Consider the following 24,228-nt stretch of genomic DNA (forward strand, 5'->3'; position numbering starts at 1 on the left):
ATTCTGACCCCAGCATTATGTTAGAACCGCTTCCCTTTCCCCCTACACCCCACAGCAGCAGAAGGCTAAACTCCTGAGTCTACCATTCAAGGCCTTTCTCCCTGGCCCTAGGCCTGGGCCCCATCCAGTGGCTGATCTCGCTTCGCCCCTCCCCTAATACACACTGCGCCTCATACCCGCCCCCGAGGGCGGGGGTGCGCTCTTGCCCCTGCCAGGCCGAGATGGCTGGGGGACAAAGCGTAGGGAAGCACCCGTACCCTCCAGGCCCCGCTAAGGGGCGCAGGCCGCGGCCTGGAAGGATTTCGGGGGACCCCAGGTAGCGATGGGGGCGTGACGAGGCCGGTCTCGCCGCAGGGGGAGGTGCCTCTCTGGAGCCACCGCCCGCCGCGGCCCCTCCCCTCTGGGAGCCGGGCGAGAGTCCTGGGCTCTGATTGGGCAACTCCGGAGGGGGGCCGCGCAGCTCCACCAATGAGCGCGCGCCGGGCGCGGCAGCTGGCGGAGGAGCGAGCGCAGCCTGGAGCCGCGGCGCCGCGGGTCTGAGCTCGGTGATCTCGGCCCTGGGAAGGCGGGCGGGGCGGGGTGCGCGCCGCGGGAGCGAGCCTGGCAACCCGCAGGGCCGCGGAGACTGTCGTTGGACGCTGAGGTAGGGGTCGGCTTGGGGGGGTGGGGGGTCAAGGGCGGGGGAGCGTGAGGGGACGAACGCCTGATCGTCTGCCCGGAGCCTGTAGGGGAGAGGGATGGTCTGGGAGGTTGCGAAGACAGCCCAGACCTAGTCCATGCGGGGATCCTCCCCCTTCGGTCTGCGGGGCCCAGTCTTTGGGGTGCCTCCTGCCGGAGCCTGCATCTGTCTGCGCCGGCACCCGGGACCCGGGACCGCATCTCCGAGGACGCTCCGCCGTCTGCGTCCCATGCCTAGCTCTGATCTGCGGGACCGCGTCCATACCCAGCGCACTACCCCCTCCCCTGCTCTTGGTGGGAGGCCGTGCCTATGAGGAGTGGGCCCAGACTGGGGCACCCACGTGTGGATCTGCGCGGAGCGCTCCGCCCACACGGCCCTCCCCCGAGTCTTCCTGCAGGAGCTGGGGCTGGAGGATGAATGGGACAGATGCAACGCTCTTGTGGCTTCGGCTGCGCTGCGCAGTCCTCCTGGCTGGGGCGGGGGCGGAGGGGGGCGGCGGAGGTGGAGGCTGCGGTGGCTGCGGCCTGACAGGCGCAGAACTGGTAGCTCGGAGGGTGCACACGTGCTCGAGGACCTGTGTGTGGTGTTTGGAGGCGGGTGTGCGTGTGTCACGTGGGCATAGGAGTGTGCCTGTGTGTGTGAGGGGGGTGCATTTACTGGATGGAGTGGTGTGTGAGGGCGGGTCACGCGGACATGGGCGTGCGCCTGCTCCGGGAGTGGTGTGTGTATGTGTGTCTTCGGGGTACAGGAGTGTGTAGAGAAGGTTATGTCCCAGGTCACAGGACTATGTCTGGGTGGGCACACATGGGGTTTATATCCGCCACGGGGGTGGGGAGTCTGCAGGAGCAAACAGCTTGTGTCCTTGAGGATGCACTGGTCGCCCCCACATCCCTCATTTTTCCCTCTAGAGCATACAGATGGAGCACCCACCGAGTGCCAGACTGTATCCTAGGCCCACAGACTCTGGGGACCCCTGCCTCTTCCTTGGCCTGTTAGCCCTAGTCCCCACAGAGGACAGAGGGTTCTTTTTTTTTAAATCTCATCCAACGCAGTCACTCCCCTACTCAGACCCTTCCTTTGGCTTTTGAGATTTCCTGGTCTCTGTCCAAAAAGACCCCCGAGGCCAAGCCCTGCGTCCCAGCCAGGAAGTGGCTGTCTGTCATGCACAGTGTGACCTTCCATCGCCTCCTCTGAAACTCTTACTCAGCGATCAGGAGCTTAAATGCCACCTCCTCCAGGAAGCCATCCCTGAGACCAGGCACAGTGAATGACTGTGCCTTCTCATCAAGGTGGAGCTCTGCTTGCCATCAGGTACCTCTCACACATGGACACCACAGTCCAAGGACATCGGCCTTCTTGCTGTTCCTCAGATAGCATGATCACCGTCTTATCTGGACGCATTGGGTCTTAGTTCTGACACATGGAATCTTTGTTTGAGTCATGTGGGATCTTTCCTTGAAGGATCTTCGGCTCATGGACTCTTTGTGGTACGTGGTCTTAGTTGCTCAGCAGCATGTGGGGTCTTGGTTCCCTGACCAGGGATGGAACCCATGTCCCCTGCATTGCAAGGTGGATTCTTCACCACTGGACCACCAGGGAAGTTCCTGGGCCTCACTCTTGATTCCCCTCAGACAACTGTAATTTTTTTCTCCACAGCATGTACCACTTGACATGCCATCTAATTCCCAGCTTTCTTGTTTGTTGCTTCTTGTCCCACTAGAAATTAAACTTCACTGAAGCAGGGACTTTGTCTTTTTGGTTTGATGCTTTATCTCCTGGCACCTAACACCATGCCTGGCACATACAGCAAGTGCTCAGTTGAGTTTTTTTCATGTGAATGAATGGCTCTGGGTTCCCTGGCTGCTTCCCAGCCTCTGAGCCCCAGTCTCCTCGCTGCTCAGAGCAAGGTCTCCTGCTCTTCTGTCCTTCAGATTCCAAGATCCTGGAAGGCCAGGTCTGGAAGAACTGAGACCAAATTAACTTGCATGTTAGCAATATCCCCTCTAGGAAGTGGTATGGAGGATGGGGTGGGGTGGGATTGAGGTGTGAGCCTGGGGGTGGGTGGCAGGTATGGAGGAAATAGTGGGGAAGGAAAGTGGAGGGCTGGATCTGGACTTTTTAAGGAGTTAAGTTTGGTGACCTCACCCAGCTGTGGGGAGATCAGGGAGGAGATGTCTGAATTGTCCTCCAGCAGCCAAGGAGAGGGAGGTGTGTTCCTGGCAGAAGGCACAGCCTGTCTGAAGGGCTGGCAGCACAAGAGAGTCTGCAGTTTGGGACTTTCGGCCAGAATGGAGAGTAAGTGGGGTAAGGTTCGGGGGTTAAGGATGGGCAAAAGGGAAACGATGGGTGATAAGGAGGGCTGCCAGGCTTCTGGCCTGGGAGAACTGGGAGGATGATGGCACTCATCTCTGAGATGGGGACAGAGGAGGAAGAGCGGACTCGAGGGAAATGCTGAGCTGAATTGGAACCGAGCTGCCGGGGAGCACCGAGGGGAGGAGGCAGCTGGCTGGAAGGAGTTGGGCTGGAGGCATGGACCTGGTTTGGAGGATGAGGAGGGGCAGAGAGAGGAGGGAGGACCTGGAGGACATCAGCAGGAGCCACTGAGGATGTGCTAAGGGCTGCTGGGCTGAATTAGGCGCAGAGCCCACCTCAGTGGCTGGGGCCTCCCTGGGGATGGTGGGAGGGGGCGTTGTCACAGCAGGCATCCTCCAGCATGACTTGGCACCAGACGCCTGGGCCTCCCCCGAGGGGACTGAGTCATCCCAGGCGGAGGCGGGAGCCGCGGAGGCCACCCGTTGCCAGGGCCATCCAGACACTTGTCAGGAGCATAAACACAGCTTCTGTGAGGCAGCCTAGGGATACCAAGGCCACCTTCTATGTCTGGTCCCAGGGGACCAGACCACCTCCTTACAGCTTTCCCTTCTGGCCTGTCCCCTGGCAACCAGGACCATGTCTTGTCTTGCCTAGATGGTAGCTGGGCCCCTGCTCAACCTGGCCCTGAGATTCCCAGCGGCCTTCCAGAATTCAGGGCGAGATCTGAAGACATTCATCCCAGGCGGGGCTGCTTGAACCAGTGTGGGTGAGAGCAAGATATGCCTGCTCTGTCCTCTTCTGGGCCTCCTCTGAGGGACCAAGGTGATGAGGTTCATCTTGAAGAGGAGACCTGGTCCTGTGGGGTCTGGAGCCAGGGTCTGCATCCCCTGTGCGCTTCGGGCTAAGTCCCTTCAGTCATGTCTGACTCTTTGCGATTCCATGGACTGTAGCCCGCCAGGATCCTCTGTCCATGGCATTTCCCAGAGAAGAATACTGGAGTGCATTGCCATTCCCTTCTCCAGGGGATCTTCCTGACCCAGGGATCGAACCCAAGTCTCTTGTGTCTCCTGCATTGGCAACCAGGAGGGCCTCCTGGGAAGCCCCCTGCATCCCTTAGGAGCAGCCAGATACCTGGGAATGAGGTGGGGATGAGGGACATAGCCTGGAAGGAGAAGTCTGAGCTGGGTAATGTGCCAGGCCATCCTGGAGCCAGGGGTAGATATGGGGCTATGCTTTGTGGGCTTTTTGTTTGTTTTTGTGTTTTTAAGAGTAACTTTTTTTTTCTTTTTTGTCTGCACTGGTCATTGTTGCTACACTTGAGCTTTCTCTAGTTGCAGAGAGCAGGGGCTACTCACTCGTTGTGTGCATTGGCTTCTCTTGTTGCAGAGCACAGGCGTGCGGGCTTCAGTAGTTGTGGTACACAGGCTTAGTTGCCTTGATGCATGTGGCATCTTCCTGGATCAGGGATCGAACCTGTGTCCCCTGCATTGGCAGGCGGATTCTCAACCACTGGACCACCAGGGAAGTCCTTGAGGCTGCACTTTGTGTGCACAACAAGGCTCTCTCTCTCGGTGGTTGTGACAGACATATCCTAGCCCCACATCACTCAGACACAATCTGCTTCAACGTCCATAGTCTCATTCACTTCCTCCCATAGCCCTGGGAGATGGCAGGATGGGGGCTATCTATCCTATTCACATAGCATACCGAGGCTCCAAAAGTTCAATGATGTGTCCAGGGCAACATAGCCCCAGTCTGGGAGGACAGCTGGGGGTCGTGCTTCTCAGTGAGGAAGGGCCTGAGCCTGGCCATTCTCACCTGCAGGACCAAGCTGGTCCCTAGGAGGCTCCCCATGCCTGTAGAAGTCCTTGCTCTGCCCTGGGCCTGGCTGCCAGCCTGTCTGTCCTTCTTTATGCCCATGTGGCTCCTAGCTAGCCGCCGAGTCAGTTTCTATACAGTGTCTATAGACTTAAGGGCTTAAGCTTGGGGATGGCCTTGAGAAACGCCCTGGGTGAGCTTCCAGAGAGGGATGGGTCCTACCCAAGACATACAGCCCAGCCCAGCAGGCAGCCCCGGGCTGGTGGACAGGTGACTGTGTGGGAACGTGGGAGGTTCCAACTTGACTTTCTGAGATCAGGTTCCCATGGCACCCAGCGGGTGCAGGGCCCACCCCCTCCCCCAATCCTGGGGCACGGGTACACAAAGACCCCAAGACACACAACGCACATGAACATGCTTAACCACCGAATGTAGACCACAGCCGTAGATTTTTGTTTCCGGGCAGACGGGCTCCTGTGTGCAGAACCCCCTCCCCCCACACACACTGTTACCCAGAGCTGACAGCCCTGCTCGCCCATATTCTCTCACTTGACACACACCCTCACACACAGGGTGCCAGGCCCTGTCGCCTGGACACAGGCAGGAACCGGGGGCCTCCCCGGGGCACCTCCTGCATAGCCGTGCTTAGTCACCTGAATCTGATCCAGGCGGGAGGGAGTGTGGAGGGCCTGACGTCAGCTCTCACAGCTGCCTGTGCCGCCCGCGCCTCCATCTGGGCCACCGCGTGTCCCAGGCAATCACAACAACAGCAACACAACAACTCAGTTTTACGGGGCTCCGTTAGGGGCAGGCCCGGTTCTGAGCCCGGTAAGGGCGTTCCTTCCCTTACTCCTCCCAGCCACCTGGGCAGTGATACTGCTGCTAACCCCATTCTGCAGATGGGGAAAACCCAGGCACAGAGATCAGTCACCTGCCCGTGGATGGGCACACCACCAGGAAGGGGCGTTGGCCTGGCAGCCTGGCTTCAGAGCCTGGGTCCTAAACCAGGGAACAGGGCCCCAGAGTGGAGCAGGAAGGGTCTGCCCTGACCTGAGGTGTGACCCCAGACCCACCCCTGTCCCTTGCTGGGCCCTACTTTCCTCATCTGAGAAAAAAAGGGTGACAGTCTCAGGGAAAATCATATGTAAATTTGTTGGGCTCTGAGGCCTGTGGCCTCTGCCTGTGATGGTTCTCAGTCCCCTGGGTTCCTGCTGGGGACCAGAGGACAAGAGTTCCAGACACTGCCATCCATTCCCTGCTGTGGGCTGGGGTCTTAAGCTCCTTGGGGTTCCCTCTCTCCTCTCTGCTTTCCCATCTGTGTAATGGGGCCAGGACTGTAATGATCACTATGGCAAATATTTATTGAACGCCTACGATGCCTCAGGTACTGCTGCAGAGGCTAGTGGTCTTATGGAGAGGAGGCAGACAAGAACCCTAATCTGTGGAGTTTATGTGGGAGAAAAAGAACTTACAGAGTGAGGGGGAAGGGTGGCAGGGTGGGCCAGGCTTGGAGGGTTCCTTTTAGCCCTGGCCTCTTCCTTCTTGAAACCATCTGGTTCCTAAAGCCTTTCTGATGCTCTAATCCCATTCCATCTCCTCCAGGAAGGCCTCCATGATGCTCTAGCCCTACTCACTTCCTCACCTACTTCAGAGAAGCCTTCCCAATGTTTTAGTCTATTTGCCACTCTAACCTCCTCCAGGGAGGCCTCCCCGATGCTCACATTCCCCTCACTCCTTTAGGTCCAGCGTCCGTATCTTTTCCTGTTGCCAGTCTAGATCCCCTTCCCCCTTCCTTTCTGCATGCCAACATCAGCTCCACCAGGCTACCACTCATTCAATACTTTGGGTGTCAGACACAGGGGGTCTGGACCATGCCCTTACCCACAGTTCATTTCCAAGTCTTGTAGGCTTGGGAATCTGGGAAGGTCCTGCATCTGTAGTACAGATGGGAAGACTGACGCTCAGAGCTGGGAAGGAGCTGCCCTAGGTAGGTTGGCAGGCAGGACAGGAACCCAGCCCAGGCTCCTCTGTAGCCAGTGGACTCCAGCGAGCCCAGCCTCCTTGACATCTGTCAAAGTAAGGTGATGGGGGAATAAGGAGTGAGATAAAGACCATGTTCTCGAAATTGTTTTGTGGTGACAGTGCAAGTTACCACCAGACAGGAAGGGCAGAGGGTCAGGAGTCCACTTACTTCCTTTTCCGGAGAAGATACTCAGTCTGGTCCAGGAAGGGGGAGGGGCACTGAGTGGGGTGGGGCCTGTGCTCAGCCCTGGGCAGAAATGGAGTCCCAGCCTGCGTATCCGGGTTCAGCCCAGGGTCAGGGTTCAGCCCAGGGATGTGGTTGAATATGAGGGCTGGGACTGGACACCAGAGGTTGGTTTGGGGTTCAAGCTGGAGAGGTCTGGGGCCTTGCTGGGGGCTCAGACTACAGTAGGACCAGGGTGCAAGGCCAGGCCAGGGGAGCATCTCAACCTGAACAGATGAGGCGAACATTTTGGCCACATGAATAAACTGGAAGGGAAAACCAGGAGAAATAAGTGCAGTGAAGTCTCTCTTCACCGTCATCAGAGCAGTAGCCCCCTCCTCTAATGGAGCCTGTCCTGGGCTGCAGGCTCTGCTGGGGCAGGGAAGGGAGCGATGGGAGACTTGCCCTATGGCCCTGGAGAGGCCTCCCTGGAGAAGGTGCCAGGGTGGGAGAGGCTGGAGCCCCAGGGAAGTCTTCCTGGAAGCAGCAACAGGGGTGGAGGGGGGGACCTGAAGCATCAGGAGCTCAGCTCGGCTTCAGGCAGTGCAGCGGCGGTGGCGGCAGCCTTGGAATGCTCTGCTGTCAAGGGGTGGAGCTGTGAGTCACTGGGCTGTCTGCTGGATGGGGGCCCAAGCTGACCCTGGGTTCTGTTTCTGCCAGTGCCGCGAGGCCTCCAGTTATGCCCATGTCTGTCTGTTCTGACTCCAGAATATCGAATTCTCCCTGCTTCCCTGTGAAGCCAGCAAGGCTGATGTGCCTGTTTTACAGATGGGAATACTGAGGTCTAGAGGGCTTGTGTGCAGCAGAGCCAGATGAGTTCCTGGAATTCCTTTTTTTAAAAAAACCTGTATGTATTTTTGGCTGTGCTGGGTCTTCATGGCTGCACCGGCTATTGTCTGGTGGCAGCGCGCAGGCTTCTCACTGTGGTGGCGTCTCTTGTAGCGCACGGGCTCTAGGGCCCTGGGCTTCAGTAGTTGCGGCACGTGGGCTCGGTAGTTGCTGTTTCTGGGTTCTAGAGCTCAGGCTCAACTTCAATAGTTGTGGCGCATGGGCTTAGTTGCTCCACGGTATGTGGGATCCTCCCAGATCAGGGATCGAACCCCTGTCTCCTGCATTGGCAGGCGGATTCTTTTCCACTGAGCCATCAGGGAAGCCCTCTGGCATTCCTTTAGTGAGGAGGGAGACCTCAGTTTGGATGCTGGCGACCCAGGCAGAGGGAACAAGCAGGGCAAAGGCATGGAGGTGGGACTCGCAATTTGTGGCTACGGTGGGGGTGGGGCCTGGGAACCTGACCTCCTTGCTCGGTGGCCAGGACTGGAGCCTTCTCTGCCCTCTTTTCTCAGGCTCCCCATAAGGCTGCACTGAGGACCCCTTGACTGTGGCAATGGAGGGGGGCCCGGCGGTCTGCTGCCAGGACCCTCGGGCTGAGTTGGTGGAGCGAGTGGCAGCCATTGATGTGACCCACTTGGAGGAGACGGATGGCAGCCCGGAGCCTCCCAGGAACTGTGTGGACCCTCCGTCACGGACCAGAGCAGCCTCCCTGATCCCCAGCGGTCCTTCAAGACACCCTGCAGTCCGGCCCAGCCTCTCGACAAGGAAGTTCTCCCTGCAGGAACGGCCAGCGGGGAGCTGCCTGGAGGCCCAGGCTGGGCCTTACGCCACGGGGCCTGCCAGTCACATCTCCCCAAGGGCCTGGCGCAGGCCCACCATTGAGTCCCACCACGTGGCCATCTCGGACGCAGAGGTTGGTGGAGCAGAGCTGGGGGTGCCCATGCGCTTCTCAGCTGTCCTCAGTGAAGACCCTTTGGGACCCTTTGCTCCTCCCCCTGCCACACAGCTGTCCAGACGTTGGTTTGCATACCCCCGGAGCTGAGGAATTCACTACCTATGTGGCCTCTTCCCACCCAGGGGAGCTCCATCTGAGCCAGTTGCTGCCTCCTATAAGTCCCACCATTCCCACTCCCAGTCTAAGCCTAGGAAATAGATCCCTCCCTTATTCCCCAAGAAGTCTGTTTCGGGATTTGAAGATAGACAGTGTGTTCTCCTGTCCCCCAAGGCTTCGCCAGCTTGAGTCCCCCACTTTAATCCTGCCTCACAGAGTCTGCTGTGACTCAGAAACTGCCAGTGTGCTACCAGCCTCTGGGCTCCCACTGGCTCTGTCTTTGCCTCTTAAATCTAAAGTGAACCTAAGTACCGAGCAATCTACAGATTTTAGAAGCTGAGGTTTTTATGCCTGAGCCAGGGCTCTGGTCTCCGGTCCCAAGGCTGTCCTCATTTTTCTTGTCTACACAGTCTCCTCATTCAGCTTCTTCTAGAAACACTTGCTCGTGGATTTCTTACATCAGGGTCTCCCAGCCCCCAGTATCCAGGTGGAAATGAGTGCATTTTTCCACCACTTCTCAGGGAGCAAAGCATAGGCAAGGTTCACCATTCACATATTCAAACATCATCCAAGTCTTCTGGTCGCTTTCAGTATCGCTTTTGGTGTTGGCGCGACCTCAGTTCCCCATCTAAACCTGAAATGTTGAGGAGGCCCAGGGCTGGGGGTGAGGGGCCTGGGGCCAGGATCGGGCCCTGGAAGTGCACGTGGAGTGCTGCTTCTGGATCAAGCTCTGCCTGATGGCCCCTCTCTTTCCCCCACCAGGACTGCGTACAGCTGAACCAGTACAAGCTGCAGAGTGAGATTGGCAAGGTAGGCCTGGGGGCAGGCCAGGAGCAGGGGGAACTTGTCTTGGGGGTTTGCAGAGCCAGCCTGTCTGGATCCTCCACAATCCCCTCTCCTCCTCTGGGAATGTGAGGCTGAGCCAAGAAGGTCCTACCCTGGATATGAGGGAAGTTTTATCCTCTACAGGGGATGGGAGATAATTTTTGATTCCTGACTCCCTGGAGTTTTATATGTTTATTTATTTATTGCCTGTCCTGGGTCTTCCTTGCTGCATGGGCTTTCTCTGGTCGCGTTGAGCAGGGGCTACTCTTTGTTGCAGGGCATGGGTTTCTCATTGCGGTGGCTTTTCTTGATATCGAGCGTGGATCTAGGCTCACGGGCTTCAGTAGCTGCGGCTCACAGGCTCCAGAGTGTGGGCCCAGTAGTTGCGGTGCCTGGGCTTAGTTGCCCCATGGCATGTGAAATCTTCCTAGACCAAGGATCGAACCCTTGTCCCCTGCATTGGCAGGTAGATTCTTAACCACTGAACCACTGGGGAAGTTCTCCCCAGATTTTTTGATGGACGGGACTGGGGAAGGCATAGAGCTGTGCTGAGCCCAGCAGGGGCAGTGACCAGGGCATGGAGCCCTCTCCTTGCCTGCCTGAAATTTATGCCCACTGGAGGCCAGGGTGGAGATGGGATGTGGGAGGAGATGGGGGGCAGGAGCAGCTCAGGCTCCCCTTCTCCTCTCCCCCTAGTCCTGGAGGAGGCTGCCCTGTCCAGCAGGGGCTGACCTCTGCCTCTTTGCAGGGTGCCTACGGCGTGGTGAGGCTGGCCTACAACGAAAGTGAAGACAGGCACTATGTAAGTCTGGGGAAAGGAAGGAGGTGTCGCCTACACTGGGCCCTAGATGACTTGGGGGTGGGCAGAAGCTGTGCCAAGAAGGTGGACAAGGCTGCCTGTGAAGGGAGTAATCTCCCTGTCCCTACCAGAATGCAAAGGGAATGAGCTTATTGACCCTGGGAATATGCAAGCAGAGGCTGGATGCCTCCGAGGGGAGAGCTCCAGAAAGGGTTGTTACGGGAAACAGGGGTAAGGCCTAAGGTTCAGTCATGGCCACCTCCTAACTCAGTGTAACTGCAGCCAGTCCACACGCTCAGTGCCAAGTGCCCATGAGCCTTTCTGGACCGCAGTTCATATGTAACCAGCCTGTTCTAGCTCCTGGTGGCTCCACGTAAGTGACATCTCTGCCTCTCCCTCCTCAGGCCATGAAAGTTCTTTCCAAGAAGAAGTTACTGAAGCAGTACGGCTTCCCACGTGCGTATCTGTCTGGTCCTGTGCATGGGAGCTCCTGGCCTGGGGGCGGAGGAGGAGACCCCGGAGGCTAGCTTCGTTAGGACTGGGGGTGGACAGGGAGAGAGTGAGCAAAGGCCTGGTGGTGGGACTGTGCTTGGTGGGTTGAGGCCAAGGCCAAGGTCTTGCAAGATTCTTGCTTGAGGCTGGTTGCAGGGCTGTGATGAGGCCCAGCCTCCTGTGACAGGCTGGACTCCTGTTCCTGGTCACAGGTAGGCCTCCCCCCAGAGGGTCCCAGGCTGCGCAGGGAGGCCCAGCCAAGCAGCTGCTGCCTCTGGAGCGGGTATACCAAGAGATTGCCATCCTGAAGAAGCTGGACCACGTGAATGTGGTCAAGCTGATCGAGGTAGGTGGCAAGCCGATGAGGTCTATGGAGTAGCCCTTGGTGCAGGGGGCACCTGGCATAGACCCAGGGATTTTGCCAAGGGGGGTGTGCCAAGGGCAGGGCCAGAACCGGGATAGGGTTGGCCAGGGGGCTTCTGGGGTCAGGTGAGGCTGCTCTGGAATGTCCTCAGGTTCTCATGGAGGGAGACGAGCTGTTCCAGAGGCAAGAAGTGAGCCCCATGGCAGAAGGGGAGAGGGACAGGGTGCCATGTGGTGGACCAGGGTCAGGGGCCAGTGGTTTCTGAGGCCTCATCAGCCTCGTGCTGGCACAGTTCCTGCTCCATCATCTGGGGTGGTTGCAAAGCACACAGTGGGTCCTGGGGCTGGCAAGCACCCCTACCCCAAGCCTCCCCAAGTCCCACCCCATGTCTGCTCCTTCTCACCAGGTCTTGGATGACCCAGCTGAGGACAATCTCTATTTGGGTGAGTGACCCAGCTCATCCCCAAAGTAGCTTACCCGGGTGGGTCCAAAGGCTCCCCAGGGACACACTTGACCTTCAGATGGGCCTTGTGAAATGCACTGACCTCCTGGGGACAGGGAGGAAAGACATGTTCTCAAGCCCCAGATTCTCTCCCCAGCCCTACTGAGCCAGACTCAGGATATCCAATTAGAGTCAACTAGTATTCCCAAACCCCCACGCCACTGATCAGAGAGACAGTGGATCAGGCAGATGCAAGAAGTAGGCCATGTGATGTGGGTTCCCAGGCCCTGTCTGATAACTCTGTGCCTCAGTTTCCTCACCTGTAAAATGGGGGTAGTAATGGTATCTACATCATAGGGTTGATGTGAGAAGTAAATGAGTTATTACGTGCAAGACACATTAGCTATGATTGTTAGTAATAGTAATACTGATGCTGTTACTTAAGTCCCTGGTGCTTGATTCAGGGTTGGGCTTAGAGGCTTTGAGGGAATGGGCCAGAAGCAACACAGGCTTAGGAATTAGAGGCCAAGGCTTTAGCCTCCACTCCCTCTCATACCTGCCCCTTCTCTGAGACTCAGTTTCCCTGTTAAAGGGGTTCATGATGATGCTCCTCACTCGGCACCTAAAGTTCCAGTGAGGCAAGTTCACAGTAGACCCATTCTCAGCCATTTATCTTCTCTGATACCCTGGGACCCCTCTCCTGTCTCTCCCTGGATGCCTGGATGCCTGCCCCCTCTCCCACCCTCCAGAAGGGGCAGAGATCTTGGCATCAGCTGTGTTTTCAGCCTGGCTGCAACTTACCTACTCTTCTTTTCTTCTCTTTTCTTTCAGTGTTTGACCTCCTGAGAAAGGGGTGAGTTCCCCATCGCGTTCAGGCAGGACAGGTCTTCCTTTCCCTCCCCGTATCCCTAATCCTAGGGTCAGCTACTCTAGTGAAAGAAAGAGGCCCGGGCTCTGTCCTTAGGGAGCTGTGGTCTGGGTTCAGGGGGTGGGGTGGGGGAAATGGGTGGGAAACGAGAGACCAAGAGGGTGATTCTTTGAAGGCTGGTGGGGTCAGTGAGGCTGGAATAGTCAGGGAGGCCTCAGGAAGAAGGGTGGATTTCCAGCCAGGCTTTGAAGAACTGGAAGAAGATTTTGATGCCAGAGCGAGAGAAGAAAGGAAAAGTATAGAGATGAAACTCAGCTCTCACCTGTATTCAAATCACAAAAGAGTTCTTTCAGTTTTACACGTTTTGTGAGGTAGCTGGGACTGCATTCACTCCCTTTTACAAGAGGGGAAGCTGAGGTTCAGAGAGGGTAAATGGCTTGCCCAAAGTCACACAGCGAGTTGCTGATGAAATCTAGGGTTCTAACTCATGTCTGCTTTGTCTAACCTTCTCAGGGTATGTGCAGAGCTGCAGACATGGAGTAGTGGGTGCAGGGCTGGGTGGACTGGGCTCCTTAACCACTAAGGTCTTGAATACAGTCTGTGACTTGTCTCTCTGTCTGGGAGGCTCTAAAGACCAGTTCTGGGAAGAGGCAGGGAATGTGTCCTTTAAGACTCAGGGGCTTTCAGCATTTTTGATCTCTGTTCCAAGTAAGAAATAAAGTTTTACATTGCCATTCATATCTGTAATTGAAACCAAAGTTTTCTAAAACAGTATATATCCTTATAACATGTGATATACTCTAGTATATAGGACTTTATTAGAAAAAAAAGAAAAAGCAGTAGCCACCCACTAAATTGAGTTCATGACTTTCTTGGTCCTGGACCTATAGTTTGAAAAACACAGCTGTAAATGGAATCTTTGCAACTGTCTGATTGTTGATAATTAAGTACTTAGAAGAAGACATACCGAACCAATCAGAAGTAAGATAAAGATAATTTGAAATTGTAACGATTGAACAGGGATATTTGCATCTATGTGTATTTTCAAATTTTCTTTATATGAGAGAAAAAGCTACTGTGTTCCAGGGACCCATCGAGCTTAGAGGGCTCCTGAAAGGTCCCAGGGAGTTTGTAGGGCCCAGTGAAGGGGAACCTGCCATCTGCTTTTGCTCATCCTAATTCCAGCTAAACACGCCGCCCCCCCCCCCCCCCCGCCCCGCCGCCCCACGCTCCGCCCCCCCACCCCCACCCCCGCCTCGCCCTCCCGACAGGCCGGTCATGGAAGTACCCTGCGACAAGCCCTTCCCCGAGGAGCAAGCTCGCCTCTACCTGAGGGACATCATCCTGGGCCTTGAGTACTGTGAGTGAGGGGCTGCCTGCCCCCCTGGGCTGGGGACCCGAGAGGGGGACACGAGAAGGGTTGGAACCCAGGCTGAGCCGGCTCTGAGCCGTACCTGTCAGTCAGTGTCGATCTGCCAATCATCTTTAGCTGGGGTCGGGTCAATGGGCCTGTGGGTGGGGCCGAAACGTCCTGAACAGGTAGGGTAGCGGCAGATTTCACTGGGCATGCGCCAAGTCCTCCTGGGAGCCTGCTTATTACCGCATAGGTGGATGTTCTTCCTGTATCTCAAGCTTAGCCTCTCACAGGGCATCAGGAGCTGTGAGAAGGAGTTTGTGTCCAGCTGGTCGAGGAAGAGTCAGTCCTGGCATGGAATCGGTGGGTGGCAGCAGAGTGGGTTTATTGTGAGGCCCCCTAAGGTGATGGAGAGCTCAGCCTCCAGGTTGAGCATCACCTCCGGGCTCAGCATCACCTCCTCTCCAGGTGATGTTAGCTTAGCCTCTGTCTCGAATTCATTTATTCATTCATTTGTCCATTTATGGGTACCTAGTAAGTTGGGGGCATGTAGATGTCAAAGACCCAGAAGAGATCTCCAGGATCTCACAGCCTAGTGGGAGAGACAGGAACCTAAGCAGTGCTTGCCAAGGCTGGGGAGGCACAGGAGCTGTCAGAGAACTAAGGGACCAAGGGAGGCTTCCTAGAGGAGACCACTTATAAGCAGGGTTCTGAAGGGTGAATAGGAGTTCACTGGCCAGTTTGAGGCATGGTGGGAGGGTGTACCATATGGCAGCAGCATAGAGGGGAGTAGGCATGTACTATCTGAGAAGGGAGAGTTCAGTTTGTTTGAGTTTAACCAGGGAGCCAGGGATGGGGAAAGATGATGGAAGCAACTGTCCAGGCCACACCTTGAGGGCTGGGAATGTCTCTGCAAAGGACTTTCATGATTTCATCCTGTCAGCCTTGTGAGACCCAGAGGGCTTCGAGCAGGGGAGAGGAGTGATCGGATTTGTGTCTTAGAAAGCTCTGTCTGGCAGCTGTGTGGCGGCTGGATGGAGGGCAAGAGGTGGCCAACTGGTTAGGGAGGAGGCTGGTTTTGCAGCCCAAGTGACAGATGGTGAGTCCTGGATTAGGGCTGCGGCAGTGGGGAGCAAATGTGAAGGAGGTGGGGTGGCCAGGACCGGGTGACTCTCTGGTCATAGGGAGAAGGGAGCCTGCACGCACCTAGGGTCCTGGCCTGTTTTGGGGAGTGGGATACATCCCCCCTCTGAAACCTCAGCTTGGTTTATCAGAAGCATCTTGTCTCCCTAGGGGACCAGGTGAGGGCCAGCTGAGGTTTGACCTGCAGCAAATGTCTATCTCATTTGAGCCACTCCAGTGCCTTCATGTTAATGCTGTCTTTGTACATATGGAGAAACTGAGGCACAGAGAAAGAGGGCTTTGCAGAAAGTCCCTACAAGGGCCTAGAGGTGTGAGAGGAGGGCATTTCAGCCTGGTGTGGTTGCGGCAGACACAACCCTACACCAGCTTGGCTTCCACCCACTTCCTGTCCTGGAACTGTTGTCTCTCATCCTCTCTCTGCAAAAAAAAAAAAAAAAAGCCAAGCTGATCCCATCTGACTCTTGGGTAAAGCCTCATCAAGACCTAGCTAATCACAGTCGACGAAGGGCTTTCTGGAGTGGATAGGACAGCACCAGGGGCTGGACAGGCAGACAAATGGAGACAGTGGGTGCTGGAGGCCCATCTTGTGATTCCGTGCCTGAGAAGGGGGAGTTGAGGCTCCTGGTGCTCTGGGAGGCTCAGGCCTGACTCTCGCAGACAGGGCGAGTGCAGCCATGCAGGTAGGAGAAGCAGTCGGGTCTGGAATATATCTGAGAGGTCCACCTCGTAGGACTTGCTGATGAACTGGATGTGAGATTTGACGGAAAGAGGGGTTTTTGGCTGAGCAACTGGTATTATGGCCATTAACCAAATGGGAAGGACTAGACAGGGAACAGGGTTGTTTGTTTGATGGTGATTGCAGATAGAGAGGTCAAGTTCTGAATTAAATATGTGTTTGGGGGACTTCCCTAGTGGTCCAGTGGTTAAGACTCCATGCTCCCAATGCCGGGGGCGTGGCTTTGATCCCTGGTCCGGGAACTAAGATCCTGCATGCTGCATAGTACGGCCAAAAACCAAAAATGTGATTGAGAAATATCGGGATATATATTGAGATGTCTGCAGGATGTCCATTTGGATAAAGAGCTGAGAATTCAAGGGAGAGGCTAGAATTTGGGAGAGGCTAGAATTTGAGTCCACTTTCCATGGTCAAATACAGAGCCTCCTGAGCCTCATGCTCGAATGGGCATGTGTCAAATGCTTCATGCGCATCTGACACATAGGAGGAGAGTGCTGTAGGGTCGTGGGTTCTGTTGTTATTATTTTTTAAAAATAATTTTTATTTATATATTTGTTTTTGGCTGTGCTGGGTCTTCGTTGCTGCCTGGGCTTTTCTCTGGTTGCCGTGAGCGGAGGCTGCTCTGTAATTGCGGTGTGCGGGCTTCTCATTGTGGTGGCTTCTCTTGTGGATCGAGGGCCTCCAGGTGCGTGGGCTTCAGTAGTTGTGGCTCCCAGGCTCTAGAGCACCAGGCTCGATAGTTGCAGCACACAGGCTTAGTTGCACTGTGGCATGTGGGATCTTCCTGGATTAGGAATCGAACCTGTGTCTCCTGCACTGGCAGTCAGATTCTTTACGGTTGAGCCACCAGGGAAGCCCTTCTGTTGTTAGTATTATATGACCCTCACTCCTTCTGCCCCCCACCTCCAGCCACCCTCTCCTTCTCCTCTCCCCTCCCCTGCCCTCCTTCCTGTTCCATCTTCCCTTGTCTCCATCATCCCAGGATGTGTTGGTCCAGGGGAAGGTATTTGCTGAGTGGCGAGCTCATAAGTGCATGGCTGTGAGTGAAGTCAGTGCCTTTTCTCTGCTGGGACATCTCTGGTCATCTCAGTCTGAGCTGCTCGTCTCTTCCCAGGAATGCTGGACCCAGGAAGCGGGGTGGGCACTCAGCCTACTAGAGAAGGCTGACCATAACCCCAGCCATGTTCATCCTGGAGGTCCCAAAGCCTGGCATGCCCTCCCTCTCCAAAACCCCATTGGCCCAGAGTCCAAGGGCTGAGGGCAATACCTCTGCAGGATACCCCACAAGCCTACCCTCAGTCCAAGAAGCAGTGGCAGCTGTGACAGGCTGGGTAGGGGAAGGAACTGGAGGCAGGTTTATTTGTTTAATTGATTTATTTAGCTGCGCGATGTCTTAGTTGCGACACACAGCGTCTTCAGTCTTCGTGTGGCATGCAGGACCTTATAGTTGCAGCATATGAACTCTTAGTTGTGGCATGTGGGATCCAGTTCCCTGACCAGGGATCGAACCTGGGCTCCTTGCATTGGGAACATGGAGTCTTAGCCACTAGGCCACCAGGGAAGTCCCAAAGTATGGAAAGATTCTGATGGGCTTTGAGCCTGCAGATGGCACTCACATGGGAGGGGGGCAGGGAGGGCCTATGGAGACCCTCTTCCCCCAGTTTCCTTTGACGTCCACTCAGTGGCAGGGGCCTTGACTGCCATGGAGAGAGCACCGGGCTTGGAGTCCCAAGATTCCTAAGAGTCCAGGCTTGGCTCTGTTACTAACAGCCTGAGTTAGTGTCTTCACTGCATAGCTGAGCAGGGGGCCCTGACATCCTCTTCCGAGGTCCTCATGAGACGAGTGTGTGCAGGGGCCAGGAAGTCTCAGCTGCTTCTCTCCTGGAGCTTGAGGCCGCCTCCTGGGCCAGGCGAGGGCCGAGGGGGCAGTTTTGGGTGAAGGGGCCGCAGGCCGACGCTCGAGCTGCCTCTCTCTGCAGTGCACTACCAGAAGATCATCCACAGGGACATCAAGCCATCCAACCTGCTTCTGGGGGACGACGGGCACGTGAAGATTGCTGACTTCGGCGTCAGCAACCAGTTCGAGGGGAACGACGCTCGGCTGTCCAGCACGGCTGGGACCCCAGCGTTCATGGCCCCCGAGGCCATTTCTGACTCCGGCCAGAGCTTCAGTGGAAAGGTGGCCCCCAGGGTCCAGTCTGGGTTGGGGTTTAGATGGAGGGGTGGGAGAGCATGTCATGCCATCCCATGTCCAATCTGGGGGAGCCAGGGTCCTCGTGTCTCAGGAGTGAGCACCAAACACGGCCCTCTCCCCCAGGTTTGCCTTTTCCTGGCAAACAAGAACCCCAGCTTGGGTCTCCTCTCTTTCTCTGGCACAATGGCCCCCTGCAGAAATTTCTCATCAGCTGCTCTGTGCTGAGTTCTGGGCTAGGATATGGAACAGTCAGAGCTTGGATGGCTCAGCTCCCTGCCCTCTGGTCATGGTGAAAGAACAGGAAAGCTCCTGTCTAGGGGGATGTTGGAGGCTCCCCTGACTTCTTGGGCTATGGCAGTATTTGAACTAGGCCTTAAAGAATGGAGAGAATTTACAGGAGGTGAGGTCCAGAGAACATACCAGAGAAGTGAGGGGTGCAGTGGCATTTGGGCAGAGTTTAGAGGGTCTGGAGTGTGGGCTTGGTCCTAAGTGACAGAGGCAGTGGCAAGGCTTTCTGAGCAGAGGCTGTGTTCTGTGTCCCCGGGCACACAGCCTGCTGTCCCCTGTGGAGTGCTGGCTGCCCCCTACCGTGGTTCTGCCATGGAGGAAATGGTTGAGGAGTTTGGACACGTGTGTTGATATGGAGGTCAAGAGAGGGATGTAAATAGAGACTTTTTTTTTTTAATTTTTATTTTAATTTTTATTCGAGTAGAATTTATTTACAATGTTGTGTTAGTTTCAAGTGTGCTGCAAAGTGAATCAATTATACATATATACATATTAAGTCATTCCCATATAGGTCATTTTATCCCAGTTGCCTTTTCACTGTGGAAGTTGTAGACATTATCCCCCCTTTATGGCTAAATACTGCCAGGGATGTTTTCTGAGAACAAGGACATTCTGTTACATAACCTCAGTAGAATTATGAAAGTCAGGACATTTATGATCAATAAAAGACTGTTACCTAAGCGACCTAAACGACCTCACTCAGATTTCATCAGTTACCCCCATCCTGCGTCCTTTAATGCCTTTTCGTTTTCTGGTTCAGGATCCAATCCTGGGTCAGTTACTGCACTCACTTGTCCTGTCTCTTTGGGGCCCTTTAATCTGGAAGAGTGGCTTGGCCTTGGCATTTTTGAAGAGAACAGGCCTGTTATTTTGTAGAATGACATCAGTTTGCATTTGCCTAGTGTTCCCTGATTGGATTCAGATGAGGCATCTGTGGCAGGAATGTGTAGGTAGAGATTTGAGGATCACTCACATAAGAGAAAGTGGATATGAGAAGAGGAAGTGGGGTTCCAGAAGCGGGAGCTTGTAGAGACAGGCCACATTCAAATCCAGGGTGCAGGGGAGCCCCGAGGGGTTGTGGAGGTGACTGAGGGCCAGGGGCTGTTCTGGTGTCAGAAAGAAGGTGGATGGTGGCTTCTCCAGTGGATCATCAGCAAGAGGGATGACTTCTCAAAGCCAGAGCTGGTTTAGCAAGTATAAATTCAATATTCTGGGGTGCATCAGTGTTATAGGTACTGCAAATGTGACCTTGTAGACGAGGTGGGTTTTGCACTGTTCTGTTGGAAACATGTCTGGTTTGGGCCCATTCCAAGGAGACTTGGAAACCCTGGAGGGCAGGGGCCCTGCTCTGGCCATCCGCATGTCCCCAGTGCTCAGCACAGGGTCCGGCATAGAACAAGGGCCTGGGAGTGTTTGTTGAGTGAATACATGACTGGGGAAGGAGGTCTCCTGCTTGCCCTCTCCCATGGCCCACTGGATCTGGGTGAGCAAGGGGTGTGTCTGTTCCTTTTGGGGGACTGATGGGAACTGTTTCTTTCTAGGCCTTGGATGTGTGGGCCACAGGGGTCACGCTGTACTGCTTCGTCTATGGGAAGGTGAGTGCTGGGTGGGCTGGCAGAGCCGGGGCCAGCCCACACCCCTGGCACCATGGATTGGGCGAGCTGAGCCAGGATGCATGATAGATGTAGGCTGTGCCTTTGCGTCCTGAAGTAAAGTGACTTTGAAATAGCCCACTCAGTTCAGAGATAATGGAAGGAAAAGGGGCGTTTCTATTTTTCTCATGTCCCCTTGTCCCCTTGAGGGGATGGATTCATGTTCAGGAGTCCTGGGTCAGCAGACTTCCCATAGAGGTTAGATGGTGGTCTTAAACACCACTCCAGCCTGAGCGCTCCCTGTCCTTCTATCCTTCGATGCCATTCATTCATTCACAAATTCACTCAATCCTTCATTCATTCAACAAATCGTCCTGGACACCTGCTCTGAGTCAGGCCGGACCCCCAACCTTGACATGGCCGAGATCCCTGTCCAGAGGTGTTCCCACTCCAGGGACCATGCTGAGGCACAGGACGGAATCTCGGGGAGCACGTTCCCAAACCTTAGGCCCCGGCAGTGCAGGCCTTGCTGCAAGTGGCTGTTACGCTGGCGGGTACACAGTGTCCCTCCATGACACATCCATTCAGTCCACGTTTGTTGGGCATCTCCTGTGGGCCAGGCCCTGATGAGGCCCCCCTACCCCCATCTCATGAGGAGCCCAGAGCTGCCCCCAGTGGGCTGAGGCGCTGGGCCCGCATTCTTTGTCTCTTCCCCCTGCAGTGCCCGTTCATCGACGATTACATCCTGGCCCTGCACCGCAAGATCAAGAACGAGGCCGTCGTGTTCCCTGAGGAGTGAGTTGTCCAGTTGTCCATCATGGGCCCCGCCCACCCCCAGGGAGGCGTGTCTGAGTCTTAGCAGAGCTTTTGTCCTTCCAGGGCCCCGCCCCAGCCTGCAGACCTGGAGGTGGGGGTGCTGCTCCCTGGGAGCAGATAGGGGGTGATGTCAGAAGGTCCCAGATACCTGAGTCAGATCTCCTTGTACAGACAGGAACTCTGAATCCAGGAGTGGGGCAGGGATGACCCCAGGTTACATGTTCATCTGCTCCTTCACTGAAGGCCTCCATGAGATCAGTGACATCATGCCCACATAGACCCTGCACCCACGGGGAACTTCCACCTTCTCCACACAGGGTGGGGGGACTTCATGGCGCCAGTGTGCTCCCCCATTTCACAGATGGAAAAGTGGAGGCTCAGTGGGCCTCGGACTTGAAGCCACTCCTTCCGCCCTCCCCCTTCCTTTGCGACTGAGGCCCCTGAGCCCAAAGGGACTGTTTGGAGAGGCCCCCCTGTGCTCATTCAAGGTTCTGATCAAGATGCTGGTTACCACGGCAGCCGGCCTGCGGACCCAGCCTTCACATTTTAGGGCCCTTTTGCCTTGTGCTCAGAGTGCCCCAGGCAGGTCAGAAACCAACGTGGGAGCTGTCCTCTGTGCTCCTACCCCCTCTCGCCCAAAACTTCCTGTCTGGCTCCAAGCCTTGGTGAGTCCACCGCTTACATTTTTTTGGCTTGGTTGCCAAGGGCACCTCCTACCTGGTTCAGTCCTCCTCCCTGTCCAACCACCATGGTCAGGCAGAGTGACCCTATAAAGCACAACACATCTCACCCTATCTCCTGCTTCAAGAACAGGAGCGCCCTGGCCCGGGCATTCAAGGACCCCCGGGTCCCACCCGCTGTTCACCCACCACATGGCTCCCTGCCCCCCAGCTGCCGCCCCCACAGCACTGGCTGGTCCCTTTCCTCTGACTGCCGGGCTTCTCGTCCTTCCTCCTGCTTTGTATCCTCCCCAGCCCAGGAGTTTTAAAAGGGATTAGGAATCTAGGCCAGCAGAGGGAGCGAAGGTCATAGTCCTAAGAGTAGGCTCCTTCTGCCAAGAATTTAAGTAGCAGTGAAGCCTGAAGCCTGGGCAGAGCTGGTCGAAGCTGATGTGGGCTGAGCCCTGCACCCTCCCCACGAGCCTTGGCCCTGCCTGCACTCTTGGTGCGGGGTCGGGGTTGGGGGTGAGGTGGGGTGATGCGGGCCTTGGTTTCCTTCTCTGTCCAGTGGGTATCCTCCTGGCTGCCTCCCTGGTGGACGAAAGGAGAAGATGGGGGTGGGGTGAGTGGGGCTGAAGGCCCCCTGGAGCCTCATAAAGCGACTCTTCTCACATTGTCCTCATCATCTCTGCCCTCTGCGGGCGGGTGTCCAACACCCACGGGAGCCTGTTTGTGTGTCTGTGACCTCTGCCCCCTGAGGGTGACTGCTTTACGTTGTACTCAGGGGAGAAGGATATCCGTACCCTTGTTCTGAAACTCTCTCCTTCCACCTTGGTGCCTTGGGGGCGTCTCTCCTGTCCTGCCCTCTGAGACCTGAGGGTCAGCAGTGTTTCTGCTCTGTGTGTGGGTCCTCAGTCATGTCTGACTCTTTGTGACCCCATGGACTGTAGCCCGCCAGGCTCCTCTGTCCATGGAATCTTCCAGGAATACTGGAGTGGGTTGCCATTTCTTTTTTTTTTTTTAATATAAATTTATTTATTTTAATTGGAGGCTAATTACTTTACAATATTGTATTGGATTTGCCATACATCAACATGAATCCGCCACGGGTGCACACGTGTTCCCCATCCTGAACCCCCTTCCCACCTCCCTCCCTATACCATCCCTCTGGGTCATCCCAGTGCACCAGCCCTGAGCATCCTGTATCATGCATCAAACCTGGACTGGCGGTTCGTTTCACATACGATATTATACATGTTTCAATGCCATTCTCCCAAATCATCCCACCCTCGCCCTCTCCCACAGAGTCCAAAAGACTTACTCTGGGGGATCTTTCTGACTCAGGGATCAGAGAGTCACTAAGAGTCTCTGGCATCTCCTGCATTGGCAGGCGGGTTCTTTACCACTGAGCCATGTATCAATTCAGGGAAGCCTGGAGCAGGGTAGGGTGGAGAGGTGGGAAGGAAAGGACCATCAGCTGTCTCTCCCTCGTCTCCTTCCTTCCTCTTTTTTAGGCCAAAGGTCAGCGAAGAGCTCAAGGACTTAATCCTGAAGATGCTAGACAAGAACCCTGAAACGAGAATTGGGGTGCCAGACATCAAGGTTGGGAACCAGAGGTGCTGGGCTGGGCTGGGCCGCAGAATGCAGGCCTTGGTTTCCCCATTTGGGGAGCCTTACACTGGAGGCATGTGTGTGCTGGGTTGGGGCTTGTGGCCTTTGGGCCCTCAAGGGGACTGCTGGTGCAATGCCCAGGTCCTGGCATTTGCTGGCCAGTGTCTATCACCGGTGGCCCTGACCCTCCCTATCCTCTCCTCCACAGTTGCACCCCTGGGTGACCAAGAATGGGGAGGAGCCCCTTCCCTCGGAGGAGGAGCACTGCAGCATGGTGGAGGTGACGGAGGAGGAGGTGAAGAACTCGGTCAGGCTCATACCCAGCTGGACCACGGTGGTAAGTGGATGGGGGCAGAAGGCGCCAACTCCTGGGAGGGCCTGGCAGCGGGCGTGGGCACCACCTGAGACTTGCTCTGTGCTGGGCCCGATGATGGAACCGACGGCTTTCTGCTTGGCCAGCCCCATTGCTGGGCCCAAGGCCACTGTTTCACTGAAGACCCACGGGAACAAGGTCACGCTATTCAGTCTCATGGTAGAGAGACCAGGAGGCGTGGTGAGGAGAGTGAATGATTTAAATATACTGGCCCTTGCTGAGTGTCAACATTCACCACAACTGGAGAAGCATTTCCTTCCTTCCTTCCTAAGGTTTATTGAACTTCTGCTATTTTCCAGGCACTGGACTAGGTGCCAAGGACATGACAGGGGAAAGGCCTCGGATGCCTTTGATTTGGAGAAGTGACCCCGGGGCCCCCGCACATCAGGCAGACACCACCTGTGTGCTCCCCCTGCTCTCCTGTCAAGTTTTAGATGTTCTCATCCTCCTCTGGACATCTTCCACCTTAACAGTTGGAAGTTATTAACATAGCCCCTGATGGCCATCTGTTTTTGTTTTTTTTTTTTGGTGGCGGGGGCAGGGGACACTGAGAGTCATGGCCTGCCCTGTGCTGAGGTTTCGTGGTGAGTCAGGGTGAGCACGATGCCAGGAGAGCGAGCTGGAGCCTGTGCCGGGGGTGGGGTCTGGTCTGTGCACTTCATGCCTCCCTACTGGGTCCAGGCCCAGCTAGGGCCAGCAGGCTAAAGGTTCCTGAACTCCACAGAGCTCCGGGGC

The 24,228-nt window shown here is 55.7% G+C and overlaps 1 protein-coding gene across 4 annotated transcripts in view; it reads left to right on the plus strand.

Moving 5' to 3' along the window:
- The first annotated feature begins 485 nt into the window (after positions 1–485).
- Positions 486–24,228, plus strand: part of CAMKK1 (calcium/calmodulin dependent protein kinase kinase 1) — a 29,895-nt gene continuing 6,152 nt past the window's right edge. For 2 of the 4 annotated variants that reach the window (XR_015148057.1, XM_086359586.1), the window contains exons 1-14: positions 486–643; positions 8,399–8,799; positions 9,700–9,747; positions 10,511–10,564; positions 10,966–11,017; positions 11,266–11,399; positions 11,824–11,860; positions 12,691–12,712; positions 13,999–14,087; positions 17,940–18,139; positions 19,984–20,037; positions 20,756–20,829; positions 23,024–23,111; positions 23,329–23,457. Coding sequence is in view for 3 of the 4 variants with exons in the window: in XM_086359586.1 (XP_086215712.1) it covers positions 8,440–8,799; positions 9,700–9,747; positions 10,511–10,564; positions 10,966–11,017; positions 11,266–11,399; positions 11,824–11,860; positions 12,691–12,712; positions 13,999–14,087; positions 17,940–18,139; positions 19,984–20,037; positions 20,756–20,829; positions 23,024–23,111; positions 23,329–23,457 (1,341 nt within the window). In the remaining variant the exon portion in view is untranslated. Of the gene's footprint in view, positions 644–2,852; positions 2,975–8,398; positions 8,800–9,699; positions 9,748–10,510; positions 10,565–10,965; positions 11,018–11,265; positions 11,400–11,823; positions 11,861–12,690; positions 12,713–13,998; positions 14,088–14,155; positions 14,445–17,939; positions 18,140–19,983; positions 20,038–20,755; positions 20,830–23,023; positions 23,112–23,328; positions 23,458–24,228 lie in introns of those variants that run through there. The other 2 variants (XM_086359587.1, XM_086359588.1) reach the window with 2 other exon arrangements.

Source organism: Bos grunniens, chromosome 19, assembly GCF_055505025.1.
Source record: "Bos grunniens cultivar Pamir isolate PY7600 chromosome 19, Bosgru_T2T1.0, whole genome shotgun sequence".
In the NCBI taxonomy this organism is placed as follows: domain Eukaryota; kingdom Metazoa; phylum Chordata; class Mammalia; order Artiodactyla; family Bovidae; genus Bos; species Bos grunniens.